Source organism: Mesoplodon bidens (assembly GCF_964165515.1).
Source record: "Mesoplodon bidens genome assembly, chromosome: 13".
Lineage (NCBI taxonomy): Eukaryota > Metazoa > Chordata > Mammalia > Artiodactyla > Ziphiidae > Mesoplodon > Mesoplodon bidens.
Window position 1 is genome coordinate 15,776,415 of NC_138169.1, and position 17,950 is coordinate 15,794,364.

Here is a 17,950-nt window from a genome sequence, read left to right on the forward strand (position 1 = left end):
GTCTGGAGGAGCAAAAAGCAGTGAGGTGGCTGTGCTCATTCTAGAAGCCCACCCGGCCCCAAGTCACCTCCAATGCTGTTCCCCCAGGCCAGCAGCGTGAGCCCGAGGACAGTGTTGCTCAGCCGGAAGACCACACCCAGGGACCGTAAGATGTTCACCACCTCTGTGGCAGCTGCGTTGATCCACAGGGCGCTGGTCAGGAAGCCCAGGAAAGCAAAGAGCTGGGGGAGGGAACAGGGACACAGCCTTAGTTCCTCAGCTATAAAATGGGAATAACAGTACCTACTCCGTGAGGTTGTCATGAGCATAAAATGAGTTAGTAGGTGCAAAGCAGTTAGAGCCTGGCATATATTAAGTGCTCAGTAAAATGCTAGATCAATATTACCATTTTGTCAAAAAGGAGTTCATCATAGCTTTCATCAGATTTCTAGTCTATGGACCAAATGCCACCTCATCACCAGAAAAAGAAACTCCATACCCATGATCAGTCACTTCCCAGCCCACCCAACCTTCCTCCCAGCCCCTGGCAATCACTCCTCTATTTTCTGTCTCTCTGGATTCGCTTATTCTAGACATGTCATAGAAATGCCTCACACAATACGTGGTCCTTTGTGACTGGCCTCTTTCACTCAGCATCATATTTTCAAGGTGCATCCACTTTGGAACATGTGTCAGTACTTCAAAGACTAGTAAGAAACACTGCCTAAGACCATTTCTCTAAATAATCAATCAGCTGAAAATTCAACTTCCTTTGGGATGGTACATCCATTCAGAGTTTCTGAAAATAGAAACTAGAATTTTTAAAAGCAATAATTAGAAAAAAAAATTAAGTAAACTTTTGAGGAAAATGTCTCTGGACAAACTACCTAAAAAATTTTTAACATCCTGCAGAGGTGAGAGAATGGGAAAAAAAACACCCCCAAAGACCAAACAACTCCATCACTGGAATGTGATCGTTAGGAGCCCAGGTGCTTCCTAGTTAGGATGGTGGAAAAGAGTCTGGTAGGTCTTTAAAAAGGTAAACATACAGTTCACATTTGACCCAGCAGTTCTACTTACCCCCAGGAATACACCCAAGAGAAATGAAAGAATTACTTCTACAGAAAAAAATTTAAACCAGTGGTCATGGCAGCATTATTCATAATATCTAAAAAGTGGAAAAAAACCCCTAGGGTCCATTAATGGATGAATTGATAAACAAAATATGCTATATCTGTATAACTGAATAGTATTCAACCATGAAAAGGAATGAAGTACTGATACATGCTACAACGTGGATAAACCTTGGAAACATTTTGCTAAGGGAAAGAGGGCAGTCATAAAAGACCACATATTGTATGATTCCATGTATGTGAAATATATAGAACAGGAAAATTTAGAGAGGCAGAAAGCAGACTCATGGAGGCCAGGGGATGGTGGGGAGGATGGGGAGTGACTGCTACTGGGAACAGGGGTTTTTTTGGGGGTGATGAAAATGCTCTCAAATTGTGGTGATGGTTGCACAACTCTGTGAATATAATGAACACCATTAAATTGTATACCTCAAACGGGTGACTTGTATGGTGTATGAATTACAGCACAATAAAATAAAGCTGTTACCAAAAGAAGTGGACCCTGAACAGGCACAAAACTCCTTAAAAGTGGCTTTAAAGACCTGTCATGGTGGAAAGTGATTAGTGGCCAAATTGTCCCAGAACATCTGTCCAGGAGACCTCAGTGTCCCCTCTCCCGGCTTGGAGAGTCTAGGTTTCTTACCCAGTGAAGCCTGGGGGGCTGACTGTTGGATGTGGCAAAAAAGGTCACTGCAGCCAAGGCTGTGCCTGCGATCACCACCACGGCCCAGACGGGAAAGAGGCCACCTATCTCATAGACGCCATCTGCAGAGGGATGAGAAAGGGAGCTGGTACTCTCCATGGCTTCAACTTGGTGCCTCCTCCTGGAAGCCCCCTAAGAATGACTGAGATGCTGTGGAGGGGAGACCCATGGATAAAACCCACAGATAAAATTCAATTGTTTGGATATAGGGTAGATACCTCCTATGTGCCCAGCCCTGTCCTAGACACTTCAGGGAGACAGAGAAATTAAAGACACAGCCCCTGCCCGCAAGCTACTCACATTGGAAAGAAAAGACAGACACGTGAAAAACACTCTCCAGCCTTTTGTTGTGGTACTAGGATGGGAATGGCTAAGACTACTCACCACCACTATCCTTTCCCGTGCCCATGGCAGACATGACTAATCAACCATGATGCTTTGGTCCAACTGAGCTTCAAGACAGCACCCTCCAGCCAGGCATTACCAATGGATGGGCATCGCTCCATGAGATGAACTGTACAGTCAAATACAACCTTACCCACTGACCCTGGCTCTCTTGAGAAGTCTACTCCACAAACCAATCCATTATAAAGTTACAAAGGTTCCAGAGGCTTCATATAAAAACACCAAAGGGAGGAGACCCTGCAGGCAGGCAGAACACTCTAGAATTCTCCACATACCATCCTTTCACCACTAATCTCAAAGGCAATGGATGGTTCAACTGCCCAGGCACATGTAACAAGACTTTCCTTTTGTTCTTTCTTTAGTCTAGCTCATGGGCTCGCAAACATCAGTGGGCATAAGGATTACACGAGGGGGCTGAATATATAAAATTGTGTGCACAATACACTGTGGGAGATTTTCAGGGGGTAATTTTGACGGATGTGACTTTTACTTATAGAGCTGGCTTTGGAACCTGACGCCTGGATGAGAGGTCCTTTCTCTGTATTTCCCAGTCCTGTGTTAGAGGAATTTCAGGAGGTGGCTGGGGCATGGGGTAGTCAGGAAGGACTTCTTGGCATGCTGAGGATGTGAGCTGAGTCATAAGCAGAGAGGGGCACAAGGGTTCTACAGGAAGAGGGAAGAGATGGGTGGAAAGGAATTGAGCAAGTTCGTGTCATCAATAGCAGAAAAAGACCTGGAGAAGGTGGTTGGCTCAGGGTCTCAGAGGCCTTGAATGATAGTTGGAGGACATGGGCTTTTTCCAAGAGGCACGGGGGAGCCGTGGAGGTCTTCGAGTGGAGGAGTGACCACAACATGTGAAAAGTGGCACTTTAGAAAGATGGCTCTGGGGGTGGCCTAGAGAGGCAGGATGGAGGTTGGCAGTGAGATTGGGAGGCTTGGCTGGTGGACACGGCACCCCCCCCAGGCAGGGCTCTCTATCTCTACCCTCGATTCTCCACCTTAACTTTAATCAATGAAAATAACCCGCTCCTGATTAATTCTGTTAAATGCTTATTAACTGGAAGCATTTTTGCCGGATTTATTATCTCCAGCAACATTCAGTTCCCCTAAAACCATACTGTTCTACCTAAACTTAACTGCCCTCAGTGACTGTCCTAGGCTTTAACTTTAGCACGTGAAGTTAATCTTACTACACAAAACTTAAAATTTAATTACCCCTCAAGCACCTTCAAATTCTCCAACCTTTTAGGGTATTTTCCCACTATCATACACCGCCTACAACCCTAGTTAAATCTATCAACAAGCCAAAAATCAGCATCTTCTCTCCTAGACTTAATCTGACTAGAAAGAGTTTTACCAAAAACCACTTCCCTTATTCAATTAAAATTCTCTACACTAGTCTCAGACCAAAAAGGTCTAATCAAACTATATTTCCTATCATTCCTCATTACCCTTACTCTAAGCATAATTTTATTTAATTACCACGAGCAAACTCCATAATAACCACCACACCAATAAGCAGTAATCAACCAGTAACAATCACCAATCAAGCACCATAACTACATAACCTGCAATTCCTATGGCTTCCTCGCTAAAAAAAAAAGCCAGAAATCACCTGTATCATAAATAACCCAATCTCCTAGCCCATTGAACTTAAATAAACTTCCACCTCTTCGTCTTTTAAAACATATAGCACTGTTGAAAATTCTACAATCAGTCCTGAGAGAAGTATTCCTAAAACAGTCTTATTAGAAACCCAAACTTCGGGACTTCCCTGGTGGCGCAGTGGTTAAGAATCCACCTGCCAATGCAGGGGCCACGGGTTTGAGCCCTGGTCCGGGAAGATCCCACATGCCGCAGAGCAACTAAGTCTGTGCGCCACAACTACTGAGCCTGCGCTCTAGAGCCCGTGAGCCACAACTACTGAAGCCTGCGCGCCTAGAGCCCGTGCTCCACAACAAGAGAAGCCACCACAATGAGAAGCCCGCGCACCGCAACAAAGACCCAACGCAGCCATAAATAAATAAATTTATAAAAAATAAATAAATAAAAATAGTTAAAAAAAAAAAAAGAAACCCAAACTTCAGGGTCAGTAGCCACAGCCATTGTATAACCAAATACTACCAGTATTCCCCCTAGATAAATCAAAAATAGCATTAAACCTAAAAACGAACCACCAAAATTCAACAGAATTCCAAAACCAACACCACCACCCACAATCAACCCAAGTCCTCCATAAATGGGTGAAGGTTTTGAAGAACACTCCACAGAACTAATTACAAATATAGTACTCAAAATAAATGTGTTATCATTATTCTTACATGGAGTCTAACCATGTCCAATGACATGAAAAATCATCATTGTTATTCAACTATAAGAACACTAATGACCAACATCTGAAAATCACACCCATTAATAAAAATTATCAACACACATATTGATCTTCCAGCCCCATCAAACATTTCATCATGATAAAACTTTGGTTCTCTAGTAGGTATTTAATTTTACAAATCCTGACAGGCTTGTTCCTAGCAATACACTATACATCAGACACAATAACCACTTTCTCATCAGTAACACACATCTGCCAAGATGTAAATTATGGATGAATCATTCGGTATATACATGCAAATGGAGCTTCCATATTCTTTATTTGCCTATTTATTCACAGAAGACATGGCCTATATTATGGGTCTTATACTTTCCTAGAAACATGAAATATTGGAATTATTCTGCTATTCACAGTTGTAGCCACTGCATTCACAGGCTATGTATTACCATGAGGACAGATATCATTCTGAGGAGAAGCAGTCATCACCAACCTTCTCTCAGCAATCCCATACATTCGACAAAATGTGTCGAAGGAATGAGGCGGCTTTGCTGTAGATAAGGCAACTCTTTCACGATTCTTTGCCTTCCATTTCATCCTCCCAGTTATCATCACAGCATTAGCAGCTGTCCACCTACTATTCCTTCACAAAACAGGACCTAATAATCCCACAGGAATTTCATCCAACATAGATAAAATTCCATTTCACCCCTACTATACAATTAGAGACATCTTAGGTGCCTTACTACTAGTTCTAGCATTACTAATATTCGTTTTATTTTCACCCAACTTACTAGGAGACCCCAGCAAACCCCCTCAACACACCACCACACATTAAACCAGAATGGTATTTCCTATTCGCATAGGCAATCTTACGATCAATCCCCAACAAATTAGGAGGAGTCCCAGCCCTCGTCATGTCAATCTTAATCCTAGCATTTATCCCAATACTCCACATATCCAAGCAACGAAGCATAACATTCCGACCTCTTAGTCAGTGTCTGTACTGAGTACTAGTAGCGGACCTATTAACGCTAACATGAATTGGAGGACAACCTGTAGGACACCCTTCAACATCATTGGAAAGCTAGCATCTATTTTATACTTCTTTCTAATTCTAGTATTAATACCAGTAATTGGCATCATTGAAAATAATCTCCTAAAATGAAGAGTCTTTGTAGTATATTTCATTACCCTGGTCTTGTAAACCAGAAAAGAAGAACAACACATCTCCCTAAGACTCAGGGAAGAAGCTTCAGCTCCACCATCAGCACCCAAAGCTGAAATTCTACTTGAACTATTCCTTGACATTTTTTTATGGGACATTTACAAGATTATTGAGTACTGTGTCAGTATTAAAATGACCCATTTTTACCATAAACTGCTATGTTCATCATGCATAACTGCGCTACTCCCACAGTCTGGGGGTTCTATCCAGTGCTCGGCCCAGAAGTGGGGTCACAAATGCATTAGCCTGGACCAGCTACCACTAGATGGTGTTGGGGCAGGTGGACAAGACACTAAATATCATAGAATCACATCTCAGGAAATGGATTCCTTCTTCAATTCTCTCACTGTAACAAACTTAAATACCTTAAATGCATTGGAAATGATGCCAGTTTCCTACTGATGCAGGTGATACAGATTCCTTTCCAAAAATTGTTTTTAAAAAGAGCTGATTTAAGTATCAAATATAACAGTTTAGAGTGAGAGAAAAATCAAGCTCGTTCCTGAATGACTAACGCTTGGGAGCCCCTCTTTTAAGAAGCCACAAGGATGGTGAAGCCAGCCCGCAGGCAGGAGAGGCCGGCCGTAATGAACCAGACAGCTGGCACCCGTAGGGGGCGCCCTTCCCAGCTCTGGGGCCACACTGTGTCCTGACGGACGCTCCTTCCCTCAGTGCCTGTGTCCTCCCATAACATGGAGGAGAAACACAGAGAATTTGGCAGGCTTTTCATCCGGACACTCCTTAGCAAAAAAGCCACAGCCAGCCATGCATTTGCTACCAGAGCCCTACCTCCACTCCAGGAGATGCCCCTGGGTTGAGGGGCAGGAGCCCAGATGACAGAGAGAGGAGTGGGCAGCATGAGATACTACGGTCAGACAACGGGAGGAACCTAGGTAGCAGGAGTTAGAAGACACCCGACAAGACTGGGCGTCGCTTTAGCCAGAGCAGGTCAGAAAAGGAAAGCCTGGGGCAGGCGGGGGAAGACTCAGTGCCAGTGGGGACCGGCCAGGTCACACAAACGAGTGAAGTAACCCACCCAGGTCACCCAGGAGGCAATGGAGGGGCCTGTGAGGAATGAGTCAGTGGGACCCGCATTGTGTGTGTGTGTGGGGGGGGGCGGTGCCCCTCTGCTCAGCTCCAGCCAATTTCGGTTTTAGGAATGTGGCCCAGACCTCCTTGAGAAGCCCAGGCCTGGATTTTGACGTGAAATCTGCACATTGTGTAAGGCTAGGGAACGAGCCAGAGGGCCGGACTTGGTCCGAGGGCCACCAGTGTCCAGCCTCCATCTGGAGCCAGCGGGCCTGGACCAAGCGACTGCAGGAGGCTGGTGTCCTTCATGGCACAAGCACATATTAAGTTCCAGGACTGCCCCTCTGGCCCAGGGTCCCCTGGTGCAGCTGAGAAGAAAACTCGGGAATATGGGGAAGAGGGAGGTGGGCTGGCCTGGGGGAGGGGATACTCACAGGCCCCCGACTGCAGGGTCAAGACCAAGAACAGGGGGCTGATGACCAGGTGCAGGCAGTTGAGGGGCCGTTTCCAGTTCCCATCCTCCTTGTCGGGGTCCATGACGGGAACGGTGAGCAGCAGCAGGAACTCCACGGGCAGCTGTCAAGTGTGGGAAGGCAGGGAGGCCTGTGCTTGGCTGGCCCCACCCTGAGCTCAGTTACTCAAGAACAAGGCTGTTGCTAATAGAGCACCCACTGTGTGCAGGCCCCCAAGTGCCTGGATTAGCCTCCTACTGCTGCTGTAACACGTTGCCACACACCGAGGGCTAGTACAGCACCCCCACTGCTAATCCTGACAATGCTGTGAATAGGAAGTCTAATTTTCCTACCTTTCAGATAAAGAAACTGAGGCTCAGAGAGGTTAAGAAACTTTGCCAAAGCCACACAGAAGGGTATATGAAACCAGGACAGAGGGGCAGCTCTGACTAACCCCACACCTTGTGTTTTCAGCCGGTAACTAAACCACTGGTAACACTTACGGAGTGCTTACTATATGCTAAGCACCAGAGTCAGCCCTTTACATATATTAGTTCATTAAATTGTCACAATCACTGCAGTAGGCTGGATACAGTTCCCAACTCTTCAGTCCCTTCCTGTAACAGAACTAAACACTCCCACACTTTGTCAAATGACTAGAGTCTGCAGAATATATTTCCCTGTCCCACTGATGTTGAACTTGGCCATGTCACTTGCTTTGGCCAATGGGCTGTTGGTGAATGTGATGTGAACAGAAGCATAAAATGTGCTTGGAGAGTTTGCCTTGGTCTTTTCTGCCAAGAAAAGAGCACACTCCCACTGGCCCCAGAATGAGATGGGGGCAGACCTGAACCACCAAGCAGAGTCACCCAAGATGACTTATAGGCTCTTGAACAAGAATAAATATTGTCATCATAAGTTAATGAGATGTTGGGGGGTTGTTTGTTACACAGCACTGTTGCAGCAATAACTTACTAATACAACCACTCCAGAAGAAAGGTACTGTCATTATCCCCATTTTTCAGTGGAGAAAACTGCAGCTCAGAGAGATGAAGTGACTTGCCCAAGGTCATGATGTAGCCAGAGCCACTGTGGGGTATAAATATAGTTCATTATCTACCCCCTGGGTCTGAGAAGGCCTAAGAGGTATTCATGTTGGAGGGCTGTGAGGTGAGACCCCTGACTTTTTCGGTCTGGGTGGTGGAAGGCAGCTGCAGTTGTGCCTCATGTAAACCAGCCTGAATACCCCTGCCCACATCGAGACCTCAGGAGACATTTAGCTCAGGGAAGCAGTGGGGATCCGAGGAGAGCAATCTCAGCCTCATTTGGACTCACTATGACCCACTCCCTCCCCATCCCAGTTCCCTGCCCTCACCTGGTCAGGAGGGGTCTCCATCTCCTCTCGCTCTGTCCCTGAGAAGATGCTCTCATTCCTCCATGGGGGGCAGAGCCCCAGCTATGCTCCATGACTCAGTTTCCCCATCAAGTCCCAGCTCATCTATTTCCCCATCAAGTCCTCAGCAGAGGCCGACCCTCCCCTCATTGCTCTGGAGAAGGCTGAGGGGCAACTGTCCTGTGCTGTCATGAAGCCAGGAGCCTGGCTCAGAGTCCCCCCTTACCTTGAACACCTTGAGGGCCCTCCAGTACACCGACTCGGTCCTCCACTTCCTGTAATTCAGGGGGTTGAGGGCCTGCAACAGGATCTGAGCCGTGGTCTCCTGGTAGAAGAGCAGCGGCCGGTACTCCTCACCTGGGGGTGCAAGGTGGGAGCGGCAGCTGTTCATGGCTGGCTCAGCCTCTGGGAAACCCTCTTCCCTCCCCCTCCCACCAGTTCCCCCCAACCCTTGAGAAGAAGGGAAAGCCCAGGGCCTGGTAGGGGTGCAGGCAAACCCGGCCCAGAGCTTAGCTGAGGTGGGACCTGGATGGCCCCATCTCCCCACCTCTCCATCCCAGCCAGGCACAGGGCACTGGACTCACCGTAGTCATAGCTGTTGGTATTAGAAGATACCCGATCCTCCTCGGAACCTGAGAGCATCTCTGTAGGAGAGAGGGGAGTTTCCCATGAGCCAGCTGGGGCGCCCAGACCCTCCCACCACTGTTCTAGGGTGGAGCACCTCTGGGACAGGACAGTTTTCAGGGTGCAAGTGTCCAGGCCCTCTGTATCTTGGATTTCTCAGCAATCACCCTGCACGCTCAGGAATTCTTACAGATTGAGGAAGTCTAACTCACAAAACATTTTCAAATGTAATGATGCAGCCATAATGCTAAATTTAATAAGGGTGTTTGAAGACACAGTTGAAACATCTACTGACTTCAGCTTTGTACCTTTCAGAATTTGGAACCCATCATATTTTTCTTTTCCAGTTGCAACTTTTCTTGGGAGTCCTTGGGAATGATTAGAGGACTGAGCCCTGTAAAGAAGCGCTTCCTAAAAGGAAAATGGCCTTTCTCACGTGAGGAGTGTTAGTCCTGATTCTGCCTCTGTGTGACTTTGGGCCCTTCTCCAGGCCTCATTTTCCCCTTCTGTTCCAGCCTGGAGGCCTATGATGGGTTTAAAAGACAGCACAGGGTAATATGTGCTGAATTCTGAAGGCTCAGTTGATAAAGAGGGCAGAAGAGGAAAAATCATGGTAGACTTCCTGTAGGAGGAGTCACCAGCACCTGTGTCAGGGCCCCAGGGATTTGAGAGGTAATGAGATAGAGTCTGGCCCTCTGGAAGCTCACAGTCCAATAGACAGAAATACAAGCAAATTCATAACAGAATGGAGAGATAAAGGCTGTGCTGGGGAGAGTCTGAAAGCTGTACAAGCCCAGAAGGGACACCTGGGGGTCTCTGTAGAGCTCCCTCCAGGCTGAGTCCTTAAGTCTTTCAGAAGAAGGGCACACCAGGGAGAGGGGGCGGCACATGCAAAGGCCCAGAGACAGGCAGACGGAGCATAGCGTCTTCAGGGACGCGGTGGTAGCCCTGCACAGCTGGGGCATGGAGTTTGGGGTATGAAATGAGTCTGGAGAAGAAAGCTGAGGCCCAGCACAAATGGCAGCAGATCAAGTGCAAGATTCTCAGGCTCACACGCTGAAAGGGACCCAGCACATCGTGGGACCAAGTGAAACAGGCTGGGTGGCGGAATTCTGGTTTTCCAATCAGGTCTGCAACCAACCCACCTCCACGTGTTGGGGCTGATGACAGAGAGTGGTGGGGACTGGGGCAAACTGGGGACCCACACCTTGTCCTAAGGGGGAAGCCCCATTCAGTTCTAGGCATTGTGCCAGGCAGGGATGGAGGACCAGATGGTCTCATGTTTCAAGAGAAGTCACAATTTATATCAAGTCTTTTCATTTTAGGGACTTCCCTGGTGGTCCAGTAGGTAAGACTCCACGCTCCCAATGCAGGGGCCCCGGGTTCGATCCCTGGTCTGGGAACTAGATCCCGCATGCCGCAACTAAGAGTTCACATGCCGCAACTAAGAGTGTGTATGCCGCAGCTAAGAAGCCTGCATGCCGCATCTAAGAGCCAGCACAGCCAAAATAAATAAAATAAATAAGTATTTTAAAAATTAAAACAAAATCTGTTCATTTTAAATCTTGGCCTAATATTTTTTAAAAGAACACACTGGTCACACCACAAAAAAACAACACTTCTGTATAGAAGAGGTGGTCTGTAGGTTCCCAGTTGTGGCCTCTGGCATTGTGGGTAGGGGGATGGCTTTTGGGGTCTGGGGAACAAGGGTCAAGTCCTGGCTCCGCCTCTCTCCAGTGGCCTGGGAAGATTCTGACTTCCCTGTTTCCTCACCCGAAAAGATGATAATACAATAGGCCGTATCTTACAGTCTTACTGAAAAGAATGAATTTGATAATTTAATAATTATTGACAATTACTGATAATTTACTCAATAAATTGTATATATGTGTATGTATTTTGTATTTGTGTATGTATGTGCTGTGTATATATTTGTATATGTGTGTTGTCTTTGTATATGTGTGTGCATGTTTATATATGAACTTGTGTATCTGTGTGGACTATGTGTATATGTATTTGTGCATGTGTATTTATATGTGTGTTGTGTATGCCATATATGTATTTGTACATATGTGTATGTGTGTATATTTGTGTAGTATATGTATTGTGGATGTAGATGTGTTTGTGGATATGTGTGCGCATGTATTTGCATGTGTGTGGTACATGTATTTGAGTATGTATTGTGTTGTACATGTATTTGTGTGCATGTATGTAGCATGTATGTATATATATTGTATATGTGTGTGTATTGGGGAGTGTGTGCTATGCACGTATTTGTATATATGTGTTGGCTGTGTATGTGTATGTATTTGTGAATGTGTATTTATATATGTATATGTTGTGTCTGTGCGTGTTGTATATGTATTTGTGGATGTGTGTGTTTGCGGATATGTGTGTGCACGTATTTGCGAATATGGAAGCATCTGGATTTTACCCCGACGGTAGGGGGTGCATTCCTGGACACGAGCGGTGACAGCTCTTAGGAAGATGTGCCCTGGCAACAGGCAGCAGCATGAAGAACTAGTGAACTTGGACAAGCAGGTGATGAGGAGGCTTCACCAGCACAAGCAAAAGCGCAGAGGTGGGACCCTGGTTGAATGAGTAGAAAAAGTAGGCGATGGGCACAGGCAAAGGCCTCAAGAGACACAAGGCAGCAGGGAAGGGCGAGGAGGGCGCCAGGCCCACTGGTCCTCCCTTGGGGGCTCCATTCAGACTCACCTGGAGTACCTGGCACGGAGTAGACCAAGGATCTCCTCCACTGCCACTGGTAGATCCAGGTGCAGAGAACCACAGTGACCACGTAGAACACGTAGAAGCCCAGGTAACCTGCAGACAAGGGCACGCTGTCACCAAGTGGCATCCTGGCCACGGGGCCCAGAGAACAAGAGCTGCCAGTTCTGTCACTGGCGCCTGGTGGCGGTGGCTATCTGTGTAAGCCCAGCCCAGCACCAGTAGGCAAATGGCCATTTCCTGGAGCCCCGCCCCCTCCCCTGCCCTCCTTGGCTCATCTTCCCTTCCTACCAACTCCACCCCCTGCCTTCCCACCACCAATCTGGCAGTCAACGGTGGGTGTAACGCCTGGTATAGACAGTGGCCTCTAGGACACAATTCAAGTGCAAAGGGTCGGTGTCCTGCTCTGTGGCCTGGGAGGCTGAGCCCTGCAGACTGCATCCCCTGAACTCTGGCTGCCCTGGGCCCACCCATGGAGCCCTGACAGCAAAACAGAAGGCAGTAGGGGAGGGTCTGGGGCACTTCCTCCCTGCTCCCTCCCTACTGTGGTACCCTGTCTCCGGCAGGGACTGTGACCCTCCATAACTGTCACTCATGTTGGGTGGTCCCAGGTCTGGGCCTGTAGCCCTCAGCAGGCTCCAGGCACCCCATTCTCTGCCCCTTCAGGGGCTCCCACTGTTGCTGGTCCCTGGTGTCTCTGCATCTCAGCATCCCTTGTTGGCTTCCTTGACCCTCTGTAAACTGTCCCACCATTCATGTCATTTGAACCATCTGGATGGAACGGACATGCTGCTGGGACCCTGATGGCCACAATCAGCATCCTGGCTGTACTGCTTGTTAAAATTTGAAATAGTGAAAATTCAGAACATCACCCTGACTCTGCCCTGCCCTCTTTGGTTATCCGAACCACGCGTCCCCTTTTTTCGCTCAAGCCACCTTGAGTAGGGTTTCCAACATTTGGAACCAAAGGTGACTCTGTGCCCTGCTGACCACTCCCTCCTGTGCCCCCATGCCTCCCACCCATCAGCCCTGGGATGACCCCGCACTGGTCCTGTGGCTGCTCACCCAGGGCCCATGCCAGCGTGACCCTGCCACGGTAGAGTGCGATGAAGATCAGGAACACGGCCACCATGTAGAAAATGATGTCCCTGAGGAAGGGCCTCGAGGCTGCTGTGAAGGGGTGCAGGATGGCGATGCCACCGGCCACCACGGTGGTAACCAGCACGCCTGCGCCTGGAGGAGAGGATGCCAAGCTTGGTCTACCCTGCGCCCCCTCCTGCTGCCCCACCCCACCCTAGCCGGGGCCTCTCATACCAAACAGTGCCCCAAAGGCCAGGCCGGCTGTGCGCGGACCTGAGAAGGCCACCAGGGCGCTGAAGATATCCGGTGCCCCGTTCCCAAACGCCAGGAAGGTGACGCCATGGGGGGAGCGTGTCAAGGGGCCTCAGTGCACGGGCTCCAGCCTGCCCAGGCCTTTCCTGGCCACGAGCTGCCACCCTGTCTCCCAGCCACCCGCCCTAACTGCCCTCCATCCCTCGGGGACAAAGGATACTGCCACATTGTGGGAAAGCTTGAGTGTGGTCGAAATGGCTGACAAGTTAGGGCAGAAACTATGGAGAAAAGGCAAACAGTGAGTGTTTCCACAATGAGTGGCTCCTGCCCCCAACCTTCCCCCAAGCCCAGGGTCACCCCAACGTCAACCTCCTGGGATTCCATTTTCCTATCTATAAGGTGGATATGAGCCCAAGGCCAAACTCACAACTTTGCCGCGGTGACTCCCAGAATCAGAAACAGGTAGAGCAGCCAAAAAGCCTGGGTTGGGGGGGCCGGAAAGGGAAAAGAGCATTAAGTCCCGCTGGGGCCACCAGCCCCTCCCACCAGCTCCCCGGAGCGGGGCCTCACGTAGAGAGTGACGGCCAGAGGGAGGAGGTCGGGTGGGAAGTAGCAGAAGATGCCTTCGAGGTAGTCCAGGTATCCCCCTTCACTGCGGCAGTCAGGGTTGGAGCGGACGAAGTCACAGCGGTTAGAGGCATTCAGGCCACACACTTCTCGACACTGTGGGAAGGGAGAGGGGACGTCAGGGCCCAACACCCTGTGGTGGACTGGACCAGCCCCACCTAAGCAGTGAAGATAACCTCCTTCATCCTGGTCTCTAGGCCTCCCAAGGCCTCCAGGTGCCAGCTGCACACTTTAGTTTTTAAAAATAAACTTGTGTTTGAAACTAACCCAAGTAAGTCCTGAATAGGTGTATTTAAAATGAAACAAAAAGAAACAATACATAAAGATTTCTAAATTCTCCCTTCTCATCCCTGCCCTCCACGATCCCACCTCTCTCCAGATGTCCTACCATGATCAGTTTGAAGCAGACCCTTACAGACATTTCTCAGTTTAATGATACTTGTATATACATCCTAGTATAGTTTATTTCATAGAAATGAGTCCATCCTGAAGCTCGTTTCTGCAACTTAACTTTTACCACTTCACGTATGTGCCATGTATTGATATATTGATGCACATAATGATGAAGAAGATGATAAAAGTCAAAACTTTCTGAGGGATTTCTATATGCCAGGTATAGTGCTAAGAGCTTAAAATGTACCTCAATTAACCTGTACAATGATCTAATGAGGGAGGTACTATTAACCTGCCCATTATACAGATAAGGAGACTAAGACAATATCCCAGGGCCCACTCAGTGGTAGAGACAGGGTTGGAACCCAGGCAGTTTGAAGCTCTAGAATCCCTGTCCTTAACCATTACCACCCTGGCCACCCCCCACCTCCCCGCCACTGTAGAGTCTTAGGATTTCACATCGTGGATGATACATAGTAGAGGTAACGTTTCCCTACTGATGGGCAGTTGAGTGTGTCTACTTTTTCATTATTACCAAAATCAACTTCCTTGCACATGACTCTGAGTACACGTGAGAATATTCTGTCAGAGAGAATTCTAGAAGTGAAAGTGCTGAGTCAGAGAGTATCCCAGTCTGAGCTCCTCCAGAAGTGACCCAGAGACAAGGATGTCTAAGTAAGCAGAATATCTGGGAGGTGTACAGAACACAAGCACTGAGAGGGAGAAGAGACTCAGGGACGGAAATGCAACCAGTGAAGGCTGGTAGAGATCGTTCCCACCATGGGCTGGTAATCCCAAGGGCAAGGGAGCTGGGATATTTATACATCAACTCCTATCAGTCATCAGGTGAGCACTGCCAGGGAGGGAGGTGCTAGGTTCCCAGCACTTCTGGCCTACCATGCTTATGGGTGGTTCTGAAAAAACATGCTGGGAACTCGAAGTCCACAGAAGCCCACCAAAATGGTAGAGTCCAAAGGATATGGGCAGGGCCCTGATAGTGTCTGTTACAGAGGGAGAAACATCTTAAACATTTGATGGATTTTGCCAAAAGACCCTCCCTAAAGCTCTACTTAGACACACTCCCACCAGCAATGGGAAAGGAGTTTATACCTGCACCCCTACCGGGTTAGGGTGGCTGCCATAAGTCTGGTTCCAGCCAATGTAGTAGGAATCTCCCTGTTGTTAAGCTGCAAGTCCCAGAGGACGGTGAAGTGCTCTTTTCGTATGTTAATGGCCATTTGTATTCCTTCTTTAAACTGCTAGTTTTTTCAATTGTTTGCTTCTTCTTATTGATTTATAGAAGCTCTTTGTATAATGGATATTAGGCCTTTGTGAGGTTATGCATTTGCTTCGGCATTGCCTAGAAGCTCCCCCTTCTCAAACTTTATGTTCAAAAGCATTGTCAATACCACCTCACACCTATTAGGATGGCTACTACACAAACCAAATGAGCAAAACCAGAAAATAACTAGTGTTAGGGAGGATGGGGGGAAATTGGAACACTTGTGCAACTGTTGTGGGTGTAAAAATGGTGCAGCTGCTGTGGAAAACAGCACGGCAGTTCCCCCCTCCAAATTAAAAATACAATAACCAGTACCAGGGATGTAATGTACAAGGTGATAACTATAGTTAACACTGCTGTATGGCATACATGAAAGTTGTTAAAGTATTTCCTAAGAGTTCTCGTCACAAGGAAAAACAAAACCTCTTTCTTTTCTATCTCTATGAGTTGATGGATGTTCACTAAACTTATTGTGGGCATCATTTCACAATACATGTTAAGTCAAATCACTATGCTGTACACCTTAAACTTATATACAGTGCTGTAGGTCAGTTGTATCTCAATAAAACTGGAAAAAAACCCAGAATTACCATATGATCCAGCAAATCTACTCCTGGGTATATGTCAGAAAGAATTGAAAGTCAGGTCTCAAAGAGACATGTGCACACCCATATTCACGGCAGCATGAGTCACAGTAGTCAAAAGGTTTAGAAGCAACCCAAGTGTCCATCAATGGATGAATGAATAAGCAAAACTTGGCATATCCACACGATGGAATGTTATTCAGCCTTAAAAGGAAATCCTGATGCAGGCCACAACATGGCTGAACCTTGAAGACATCATGCTAAGTGAAATAAGCCAGTTGCAAAAAGACAAATACTGTATATGTAATTCTACTTATGTGAGGTAACTGGAATAGCCAAACTCATAGAGACAGAAAGCAGAATGGTGGCTGCCAGGGGCTGGGGGGAGGGGGAAATGGGGAGTTGTTTAATGAGGAGAGTTTCAGTTTTGCAAGATGAGAGAGTTCTGGAGGTGGATGGTGGTGATGGTTGCACAGTGTAAATGTTTTTAATGCCCCTGAACTGTATACTTAAAAATGGTTAAGATGGTGAACCTTAGGTTATGTATGCTGTATTACATTTTTTTTTTAAAAGCTCTGTCAAATCACAGTCCCACCCCCTCCACAAGCCTTCTCCGAACTCCCACCAATGCCAAACTGGAGATGAGATTTCTTGTCCCTGAGCCCTCAGGTCATCTCCTCATCCCTTGCTTACTGGCTCTCTACAGACGCCACACTGACCCACCGTACCTATTTCATGCACTGTTCCTTCTGCCTGGTACCCCTCCCTCAGAAGAACACCACTCATTCATCCTCCAATCCTTAGACGCTTCTTCCAGGAAGCCTTCCCTGATCACCCCCAGCGTAGGGCAGATCCTCCAGTTATAAGCTCCCATCACCCTCGGTCTTCTCTTACAAAGCACTTCTCGTGTTTTGAAATCCCCAGTTATTTGTAGGATCCCAGACTTGTTTTAATGTCTGTCCCTCCCACCAAAGTCTTGCACACAGTATGGCCTCATAACTGTTTTGCCACACATTGTGCTGGACCCCAACTCAGTCTTCAAAACAGACCTAGGAGGTTGGTACAATTGTTTCCACTTCACAGATGAGAAAACTGAGGCACAGAGAGGCAAAGTGACTTGCCCCAGGGCACATAGCCTACCACTGCTAGCTGGTTTCAAACTCAGGTCTGCCTGAAAGTTACTAGCTGAAGCTCTTGGGGAAACAGCTCAACTGGGCAAGGGCAGCCTCCTCTTCCTGCCTTCTTCCCCACCTCCTGGTCTTCACGGTCAGCCAGGGAGGAGGCAGGGAGATGGTCCCAGCCCAGCTCGTCTCCATCTCCCTGACAGCAGAGTGAGTCAGCAAGGCGGGTCCCCCAGATCTGGTCTCCAGAATCGCATTGCTCTGCAGCCTACCTGCCCCCGTGCCCCAAGCTGGCCGTCCCCTCCCTCGAAGCCCATCAGGACCTGAACCCAGCTCTGCCCAGGGGTGGGAGAGTTAAAGCAGCATTGCTCTGAGTCTGGGGTGGGTGACTTTTCAGACCATCTCATTCCCTTCTCATCCTCTTCCCTGAATCACTAAGGACACCCAGGGAATCCAGAGAGGGTCAAATATTTTCCCCTCTGTGAACAAGTTTCAAGGGCCAGGCTAGACAGGGAAGGGTTGCAAACTCAATGCCTTGGGGGCCAGGCAGGTTATATGAATGTCTAAAACCACCGCAGCTGCTGGCAATGGTGGTGAGCTGGAGGG

The 17,950-nt window shown here is 47.9% G+C and overlaps 1 protein-coding gene across 4 annotated transcripts in view; it reads right to left on the reverse strand.

Moving 5' to 3' along the window:
* SLC8B1 (solute carrier family 8 member B1) overlaps window positions 1–17,950 on the reverse strand; it is a 30,762-nt gene that overhangs the window by 6,035 nt on the left and 6,777 nt on the right. For 3 of the 4 annotated variants that reach the window (XM_081253416.1, XM_081253418.1, XM_081253415.1), the window contains exons 4-14: window positions 13,908–14,060; window positions 13,765–13,817; window positions 13,557–13,615; window positions 13,320–13,424; window positions 13,071–13,238; window positions 11,994–12,101; window positions 9,236–9,295; window positions 8,878–9,008; window positions 7,241–7,382; window positions 1,756–1,877; window positions 68–221 (exon numbers count right to left, since the gene is read on the reverse strand). In XM_081253416.1, the coding sequence (XP_081109542.1) occupies window positions 68–221; window positions 1,756–1,877; window positions 7,241–7,382; window positions 8,878–9,008; window positions 9,236–9,295; window positions 11,994–12,101; window positions 13,071–13,238; window positions 13,320–13,424; window positions 13,557–13,615; window positions 13,765–13,817; window positions 13,908–14,060 (1,255 nt within the window). The remainder of the gene's footprint in view (window positions 1–67; window positions 222–1,755; window positions 1,878–7,240; window positions 7,383–8,877; window positions 9,009–9,235; window positions 9,296–11,993; window positions 12,102–13,070; window positions 13,239–13,319; window positions 13,425–13,556; window positions 13,616–13,764; window positions 13,818–13,907; window positions 14,061–17,950) is intronic. The other variant, XM_081253417.1, reaches the window with a different exon arrangement.